Raw genomic sequence first — 10,197 nt, 5'->3', positions numbered from 1 at the left:
TTCGTGTGTTTTACCAAACACCTATCCGCTTACTGTTATTTCAATTCTGCATATGCTGTGGGAATTTTATTTGTGTTTCTCACCAGTATCAAGAAACAACGTGTGTTAATCGAAACAGAGTAAGGGATGTTGTTTGTGTTATGTGAATCCAGTTGTGTCTAATATAAATTTTTCTGATACCAGTGATGACCACGAGAAATCCATGTTTTCCCTACGCACGTTTCTAACCTATTCGTTTTAATGATGAAAAGAAGTTGTGGTTGTTTAGGTGCTCGTAATTACAGGTGCTGCGTCACAGAGGACGTTCCAATGCTCCATGCGCTTTTGAATGCACTGTTGGGCTTCAAATTAAGCAACCGAGAGAAAAGCCGGACAAATATGAAAAGATTCAGAATACAGCAAAACTAATTTAAATCGTAATTAAAAATAATGAATACCACACATATAGCGGAAGGATAGCGGTATCAAAGCAGTTCCAGCCCTGTGAATTTTACTATATGAGATGTTGAAGGTACTCTAATCAGATTTATTAAGAGGTTGAGTTATCGTGTTTTTAAAGTGTAATCGTGAGTATTAAAAAGGACTGAAATATTAAATTTTACCTGTTGATCGATTTAGACGTTTCTTCTAGCCTCATTTTTGCATTCTCTTTAACGTGTTCGTATGTAGGACATGGTTATATGCTCATAGTAGGACCCCTTTCCTATCCTAACGTTTATACAATTTCCAAATGAGCAACAATATTCTTTCTTATTTAGATTTCACAGGGCACAACACAAGTATTGTTATGTTACAGCTTTCAAGGTTGTGAGGAAAATTATTCAGTTTAGCTAACGATTGTGTTGTTTGCTGTTGTGTGCTTTTACTGCCGCCTGAATATCTTCATTGAAGACAAAAAGGAGACAGATGAAGCTGCCTGTTTCATTGTCTGTTGGATACCAGATTTTCCACAATGGTAGATGCCATTGTAAAAAAATAGTATTAATTTTGTAAATATTCTGTGAAATAATTTCCAATGTTTAATACAGCCGAGTTAATTAAAAAGTTGGTTTAATAGACACAATTTTTATGGTATTTAATATGCCTCAGCAGCTTACAGTAAGTTCAATATGTAGTGAAGCTGTCTCTCAAGAACGATAAACACTGAGACAAAAATTGCAATGACTCATATTTTATGAATGTATCATGTATTACCACTTATTTCGTCGTAATTAGAGAGACGTCTGCGGAGATTTATTCGAAAATTTTCACACTTTTATTCTATAATATAACAGAATACTCTTTGCAAAAGCTTTAACGTTATACCCAATGTCTTCACATTTTACTTCCATCAGGAAACATTCTTCTCTCGAGATTACAGCACAGTAATAAAATCATGAACTGTTACATTACGGGAAAGAAGTGAGAAGCTTTTACAAGAGATCGCCGCTGTCGTCTTACGATGGGCTCTGTACAGAAACTCATTCTGGCGCAATAAATAATTCATTCAGAAAGGGTGCCTGGTTAGAGTGTTCTCCTCTCTGACATTTACGAAATAAGCTGCGGTATTCTCAAACCGTCAAGGATAAGATAAAAAAAGGTCTTCTTCTACATATGAACTTACGATGTAGGCAACTGTGGCTGTTCGGTCATCACTTTTCAATGGCGCATAGTTCTGGGTCTTCCTACGGTCCTTCCTTCTCTTGGCTGGTATATCATTGCCTAACTAGAGATTCTCTATACACTTATTCTTTCCACTATGTTTTATTTTCTTCAGTCGTTTCATTAACCCTATAAGAATTTATTTGATCCATAATGTCCTCATTTCTTATATGGTCTTCCCTGGTAACAGCTCAAGCTTCCCTGAGAAATCTCATGTCTACTGCTTATATTTTACGATTATCATCCTTTTTTAGGTCTCTATGATTCACTTCTAAACAGTAATACAGCTACAGACATAGGTTATATAGAATTTAAATTTTCTTGAGTTCCATATTCAGTTATGAAAAATTTTGCTTATCATTCCAGACATTAATTGTCATTTTTAAATTTATCTCCGACATCACTGTCTAGAACATAGCTTATATCACATCCAAAAAAACTAAAGGCGGCAGCATGCTAAAGTTGGTATTATCTGTTATTATCATTCAGTAGGTGGAGTATTTCCCATTATTAATCATGATTTTAGTTTTCTTCTTCCAAAACTGCTACATTGCATGCACAAGGGTGTTGTTTGTTTCTATGAAGCTGTTTACTTCTATTAATCTGTATCTGCAGACCTACTTCCCGCCTCCAGTTCTTAATGAGATCATTTGCACACACAGTTGGTGAGAGGATACCACCCAGTTTGAGTTACCTATTGTTGGAGGGTTCTTCAGTTATATTACTGCCTGTTTCTACTATTATTTTCGCGTCCTTGTGTAAGCTATGTATAGCTTCGACAAAATTTATGGGATATCTAGCTCTAGTCATTAAATAATACTCTCAAAAAGATTATTCGAAGTGAATAAAAGCTGTATGTCTCTCTGAATGAACTTCTCTAAAAATCTTTTTATGATAAATATATTACCACTGCAAGAAGGGTCTTTACGGCATATGCCTTGTTCTTCATTATAGAAGAGTCTCTGTTATGGTTTTTATACGAATGTTAATTATTTTGGCCAGTATTCTTTTAGACTCTGTTTAAGAGGCTACTTCAGCGGTCGTCAAACTGCGGCCCGCGGGCCGCATGCGGGACGAATTAAGTATTCTGGCGGCCGTGTTTTATAGTAATATGAATCTTTCAACCAACAGCCGAATCCCAAAACGTCAACTAACGTCAAGAGCTTCTTAAGAAAGTATTTTCCCCACTGAGTAACAAACAAAAATACTTACAGGTTTAGTGATATTATTTTCGCATTTACTTCTGGAAAAGATTTTAGAATCTACAAATGTCTAAATGGCTAGTAGTTGTCAAAACGGCACGCGTCGACACTCCATTCCTTTGCTACTTCCGTCGAAATCCAATAGTTGTCAAACTGCCACACAGAAATTTAAAAATCATATTCCCTATGCTGGACGATGTTAATATAAACATGGCTGACCATGGCTCACCACAATAATCTTCTTCGACAAAGGAGTCAGGTAGAACCAACAGCGGCGAACGGTAGGTAATTGTTCTTTACCGATGTCTAATGTATACTTTCATTTATAATGGTTGCCAATGTTTACTAGCTTCAGAAAAAGGATAACTTATAAACCAGTGAACAATAAATACTGACGAATTTTCAACTGCTACCTGTACCTGATGACTTCGCCGAATCAAAAACATTTTGGAGGAATTATTGTGCGCACGCAAAAAGTCTGGCAGCCACCTCAGAGATGAAGCTGGGGGTGATGAGGCAAATAGATATGTCGTGATAGGAGGGATTTTTTGTTTGTCTTCCACTGATGACAGCTCATTGGCCTGAGTGTGTTGTGCCGATAAGTTGCTGTGGTAACATTTCAATTGAAGTAACATGGATTGCTGTATACACATTATGGAGACTGTCATCAAGAATCGCGGTTCATATTTGAAACAACGAATATGAAATTATATTAAGGGAGTTGTAGTATTTGAAACGCAGTGAATGGAAGGAAAATGACATTCAAAACACTTAGTAAATATTTTTGAGCGTGTTTCACAATGTATTAGGCATTTAAATATAAGTACAGTCACTACTATTAAAAATAAATCATCCGCTCTCACAGACACTTCAACATTTCATCAGGCAATTACAGTGTCACATTTTTGTAGTCGCTGACGCTGGTAGCTGTCTGAAACAGAAAACAGCCGACACGAAGTTTTCGAATCGTACCGACTTTAAGGATCAGTACTTCGAGGCCAGACCAATTTACCGGGCCCTTAGTATAGCTGCTCTATTGGGGGATCTTAGCTTACCAGTTTATGTAGGTTACCAGTTAATAATAAGATCGGTACACACGCGGCCCAACGTGCCGCTCCGTAACCTCGGTATTGATTCCTGAGCAAAAACCTTTGACAACTACTAGGCTAATCCCTTTATAATTTTCACTGTTGGAGAGGTGTCCTTCGGTGATTGTATTGATTGTATATCTTTGCAACCCAATGAGTACATTCAACACAATTTATGATGGCCTTTCCAGCAATTCATGATTTCTGAGCTCTGACTTTTGCTGTTACAGGCGAGTGCTCAGATTCAACTCGTTCCACCAAGACACCATCAATGACCTCAACCACAATAACAGGTGTGAGATGGCTTTGTTCCTCTTTATATTCTGACACACAGGAAATTCTTGTAAGCTTACCCACACTATTCTTGTCTTTGTCCGAAGGGAACTGGCAGATCGGATTAGTACGAACCTGATCAACCTCGATTCAATAAGGTGACGCAATGTGTCCCGAAAAGAAAATCTCCTGGCGGGCCAGGTGCATATTGGAAGTTTCACAGTTAACGCAGCTTCACGTAAACAGCGCAAGACCAGAAGTAACTGGGCAAGATGTTCACTGTCGGTCTTACAACATCTACGTCACCTATGTGACTGTAAACACATTTAAATTTGAACTCTCCTAACATTGAATGTAGCAAATGCAACAAACCATCCGCCCCAGTGGCTAACCCAAAATGTACATAATTATATTCAGTCAGATTCCAGACACTATAGAATTTTATGGGTGGCTTTCACACTTAGGCCCGACGACAGACCTGATTGTGAATTAATATGGTAAAATACCTAGCTCCAGAATACCACGTAAAGCATTTTAATTACAGTACCTGTGACTCTATGATATACTCTGCAATGTCATTCAAATATCTCTTGTTTACTTCTTGTACATTACATACAGCTACCGATCGCAGCAGTGCCTTTTCCTTCAGACATGCGTCCTCGGACGACCGACAAGGTCAAGGTGACCACTAGCACAAAGCGGGATATACGGGTTACAGTCACGGTCAAGCACAAATTTACATTGTCATCAGTACATATTGGGCCCAGCTAGAACAGTTATAGAAGTCTGGTACCAGCATCTATTTTAACATTATCTATGGAGTAAGGGAGTGGTAATCAACCACTGGCGGAGATGCTATCTGCGAGCTACCGCCAAATTTTGCTAATCGTCGCTATTTCCTGCGCGTCCACTAAAAAACATTGTTTGCGCCCGCAAGGAGAACACAGTATTGTGAAATTGAAGTAGTGACGCGTGATTAATCGGTAATAGTTTGACATTCCTTTTTGTCTATTTTTATAATCATTAACGTAATTTCCCCTTTTAACATTGTTAATGAGGTCCTAATTTGGCTCAAGCAGCTTGTACAAGTTTTACACTCTTTTAGAAAGTCTTATGAGTATTTACCATTTTTTTCATTTTTATATTAAAATCGAAGTGTTTTCCTCTCCTGGCAACAATCAGAAACATCTGAAATTATTCCTAAGTAATGTATCTGTGTTAATTTATTATTCCAGACGAAACTTTGTACTGTCAAAGTTGAAGACTAAACCTTTTCAATGATATAATTCTAGAAATCAGAGAAGTCCGGTTTGCTGTATTTTGGCACTTTAATTATGATATTCCCCCCACGAAACATGGACGTTGCAGTGGTTGGGGAGGCTTGCGTACCTCAGCGGTACAGATAGTCGTACCGTAGGTGCAACCACAATGGAGGGGTATCTGTTGAGAGACCAGACAAACGTGTAGCAGCAGGAGCAACAGGGGCAACAGTCTGGTTGATTGGCTGATCTGCCCTTGTAACATCAACATAAGCAGCATTCTCAATTTTCTTTTCTATTCTTCTGTATATTATTCTTGTAAGCAGCTTCGATGCATGAGCTGTTAAGCTGATTGTGCGATAATTCTCGCACTTGTCAGTTCTTGCCGTCTTCGGAATTGTGTGGATGATGCTTTTCCGAAAGTCAGATGGTATATCGCCAGACTCATATTCTACACACCAACGTGAATAGTCGTTTTGTTGCTACTTCTCCCAATGATTTTAGAAATTCTGATGGAATGTTATCTATCCCTTCTGCCTTATTTGACCGTAAGTCCTCCAAAGCTCTTTTCAATTCCGATTCTAATACTGGATTCCCTATCTCTTCTAAATCGACCCCTGTTTCTTCTTCTATCACATCAGACAAATCTTCACCCTCATAGAGGCTTTCAATGTATTCTTTCCACCTATCTGCTCTCTCCTCTGCATTTAACAGTGGAATTCCCGTTGCACTCTTAATGTTACCACCGTTGCTTTTAATGTCACCAAAGGTTGTTTTGACTTTCCTGTATGCTGAGTCTGTCCTTCCGACAATCATATCTTTTTCGATGTCTTCACATTTTTCCTGCAGCCATTTCGTCTTAGCTTCCCTGCACTTCCTATTTATTTCATTCCTCAGCGACTTGTATTTCTGTATTCCTGATTTTACCGGAATATTTTTTACTTCCCCCTTTCATCAATCAACTGAAGTATTTCTTCTGTTACCCATGGTTTCTTCGCAGCTACCTTCTTTGTACCTATGTTTTCCTTCCCAACTTCTGTGATGGCGCTTTTTAGAGACGTCCATTTCTCTTCAACTGTACCTGCCTACTGCGCTATTCCTTATTTCTGTATCTATAGCGTTAGAGAACTTCAAACGTATCTCGTCATTCCTTAGTACTTCCATATCCCACTTCTTTGCGTATTGATTCTTCCTGACTAATGTCTTGAACTTCAGCCTACTCTACATCACTATATTGTGATCTGAGTCTATATCTGCTCCTGGGTACGCCTTACAATCCAGTATCTGATTTCGGAATCTCTGTCTGACCATGATGTAATCTAATTGAAATCTTCCCGTATCTCCCGGCCTTTTCCAAGTATACCTCCTCCTCTTGTGATTCTTGAATAGGGTATTCGCTATTACTAGCTGAAACTTGCTACAGAACTCAATTAGTCTTTCTCCTCTTTCATTCCTTGTCCCAAGCCCATATTCTCCTGTAACCTTTTCTTCTACTCCTTCCCCTACAACTGCATTTCAGTCGCCCATGACTATTAGATTTTCGTCCCCCTTTACATACTGCATTACCCTTTCAATATCCTCATACACTTTCTCTATCTGTTCATCTTCAGCTTGCGACGTCGGCATGTATACCTGAACTATCGTTGTCAGTGTTGGTCTGCTGTCAATTCTAATTAGAACAACCCGGTTACTGAACTATTCACAGTAACACACCCTCTACCCTACCTTCCTATTTATAACGAATCCTACACCTGTTAACCATTTTCTGCTGCTGTTGATATTACCCGATACTTATCTGACCAGAAATCCTTGTCTTCCTTCCATTTCACTTCACTGACCCCTACTATATCTAGATTGAGCCTTTGCATTTCCCTTTTCAGATTTTCTAGTTTCCCTACCACGTTCAAGTTTCTGACATTCCACGCCCCGAATCGTAGAACGTTATCCTTTCGTAGATTATTCAATCTTTTTCTCATGGTAACCTCCCCCTTGGCAGTCCCCTCCCGGAGATACGAATGGTGGACTATTCTGGAATCTTTTGCCAATGGAGAGATCATCATGACACTTCTTCAATTACAGGCTACATGTACTGTGGATACAAGTTACGTGTCTTTAAAGCAGTGGTTTCTATTGCATTCTGCATCCTGATGTCGTTGATCGTTGCTGATTCTTCCGCCTTTAGGGGCAATTTCCCACTCCTAGGACAAGAGAGTCCCTGAACCTCTATCCACTCCTCCGCCCTCTTTGACAAGGCCGTTGGCAGAATGAGGCTGCCTTCTTATGCCGGAAATCTTCGGCCGTCAATGCTGATTATTTATAGAAATTTAGGAAGTGGCGGGGATCGAACCCGGGACCGCAGACGTTTTGATTATGAATCAAAGACGCTACCCCTAGACCACGGGTATTTTATTTATAGAGACCGAAATTTTTTTATAGAGACCGAAATTTTTTTTATAGAGACCGAAATTTTTTTTATAGAGACCGACATTTTACTATAGAGATCGACATTGTCTTACAGAGATCGACATTTTCTTATAGAGATCGACATTTTTTATAGAGTTCGACATTTTTTTATAGAGATCGATCTTTTTTTTATAGAGATCGGCATTAATTTATAGAGATCGATATTTTTTTATAGAAATCGACAATTTCTTGCAGAAATCGGTACTTTTTATAGAGATCGACGTTACTTATAGCGATCGACATTTTTTAATAGAGATAGACATTTTTATTAAGCTCTACATTTTTATTAAGCTCTACATTTTTATTAAGCTAGACATTTTTATAAAGATCGACATTTTTATAAAGTTCGACATTTTTATAAAGATCGACATTTCTTGAGAGAACGAAATTTCCGATATTGATTGTCATTTTTTCGTGAGGTCGTCATTTTTTAGGCAGGTCAGGTCGTCGTCTTTTCGCGAGGTCAGGTCGTCGTCCTTTTCGGGAGGTCAGGTCGTCGTCCTTTTCGGGAGGTCAGGTCGTCGTCCTTTCCGGTAGGTCAGGTCGTCGTCCTTTTCAGAAGTCAGGTCGTCGATCGTTTCGGGAGGTCAGATCGTCATTTTTTCGAGAGGTCGTCATTTTTTCGAGAGGTCTTCATTTTTACGAGAGGTCGCTATTTTTGCGAGAGGTCGCCATTTTTTCGAGAGGCCGTCATTTTCGAGAGCCGTCATTTTTTAAGAGGTCGTCACCATTCTAGAGACAGATCGTTATTGAGACGTCGATAAATTTCATATGTCTACATTTTTAAGGATGTCGATTTCTTTGGCAGATTGTTGCTTTACATGGAATCGATAATATTCGAGAGCTCGGATTTACTCAAGAGATAGATACTTTTCCAGAGCTAGATACTTTAGACACACCAATCCTATTAGAGACATCGACCCTTTTCGAGCTATTAATCATTTTCGTGTAATCGATCATCTTCAAAGTATCGTCACTTCTCGAGATATGATCCTTTTCGAGTATTTGATGCTTTTTGTGATACCGATCATATTGGAGGTTTCGTTAATTTTCGTGATATCGATACGTTTCGAGTTATGGACGCATTTGAAGATTTCGATTTTTACCGTCGCAACGACGCTTTCCGGGATAACGATGTTCATTGGGATAACGATACATTACGAGTAATATTTATTTTTAGAGATCGATATTTCCGATGAGTCATTACTTTTTGCAAGCATCGATATCTTTCGGAATTCTTACCTCTCTAGGTATCAGTGTTATTCAAGAGATCGCTTTGCGAGAGAACAACACTTTCCGAAATGTCGATATTTTTCGGTATTACGTTATTTTTCGTAATGACGATATTTTTTAGAGATGACGTTATCTTTCGGGATGTCGATATCTTTCAGGATGACGAAATCTTTCGAGATGTCGACGCTTTCCGATATGTCATATCTTACGGGAGGTCGGCATCTTCCAAGAGATGGGCATCTTCTGATAGGTCGACATCTTCTGGTAGGTCGGCATCTCCCGAGAGGTCGGCATCTCCTGAGAGGTCGACGTCTTCTGGGAAGTCGACGTCTTCTGGGAGGTCGAAGTTATCTGGGAGGTCGACGTCTTCTGGGAGGTCGACGTCTTCATGGAGGTCGACGTCTTCCGAGAGGCGACGTCTACCGAGAGGCGACGTCTTCCGAGAGGCGACGTCTTCTGAGAGGCGATGTCTTCTGAGAGGCGACGTCTTCCGAGAGGCGACGTCTTCCGAGAGGCGACGTCTTCCGAGAGGCGACGTCTTCCGAGAGGCGACGTCTTCCGAGAGGCGACATCTTCCAAGAGGCGACGTCTTCCGAGAGGCTACGTCTTCCGAGAGGTAGACGCCTTCCGAGAGGTACATGTCTTCCGAAAGGTCTACGTAAACTAATAGGACGACTTCTCCTGAGAGTCGACGTCTTCCGAGAGTCGACGCCCGACAGGTGGATATATTTCGAGAGGTCGACGTCTTCCGATAAGTCGAATGCTGGGAGGCAGGCATCTACCAAGAGTTCGACATATTCCGAGAGGTCGACATCTTCCTAGATGTCGATGTCTTCTCAGAGGTCGACGTCTTCCTAGATGTCCACGTCTTCTGAGAGGTCGCCGTCTTCCTAGAGATCGACGACTTCTGGGAGACCGACGTCTTCCTAGAGATCGACGTCTTCCATTAGGTCAACGTCTTCCCATAGGTCGACGTCTTCCCAGAGGACGACGTCTCCCCAGAAGTCGACGTCTCCCCAGAGTTTGACGTCTCCCCAG

At 40.1% G+C, this 10,197-nt stretch overlaps 1 protein-coding gene across 1 annotated transcript; it reads right to left on the bottom strand.

The window, feature by feature from the left end:
• Positions 1-9,364: 9,364 nt before the first annotated feature.
• On the bottom strand, positions 9,365-9,799 carry LOC126199514 (cerebellar degeneration-related antigen 1-like). The gene has a single exon (XM_049936437.1). The coding sequence runs from the start codon at positions 9,797-9,799 to the stop codon at positions 9,365-9,367; it is 435 nt and encodes a 144-aa protein (XP_049792394.1).
• Between the last annotated feature and the right edge of the window lie 398 nt (positions 9,800-10,197).

Source organism: Schistocerca nitens, chromosome 8 (genome assembly GCF_023898315.1).
Source record: "Schistocerca nitens isolate TAMUIC-IGC-003100 chromosome 8, iqSchNite1.1, whole genome shotgun sequence".
NCBI lineage: Eukaryota > Metazoa > Arthropoda > Insecta > Orthoptera > Acrididae > Schistocerca > Schistocerca nitens.
The sequence above is the reverse complement of the archived record's forward strand: the minus strand, read 5'-3'. Positions and strand labels throughout refer to the sequence as shown.

What these genes read in the sequence shown, in the direction of transcription:
- LOC126199514 (XM_049936437.1), bottom strand. Translation starts at nt 9,799, where the DNA reads ATGTACCTCTCGGAAGGCGTCTACCTCTCGGAAGACGTAGCCTCTCGG.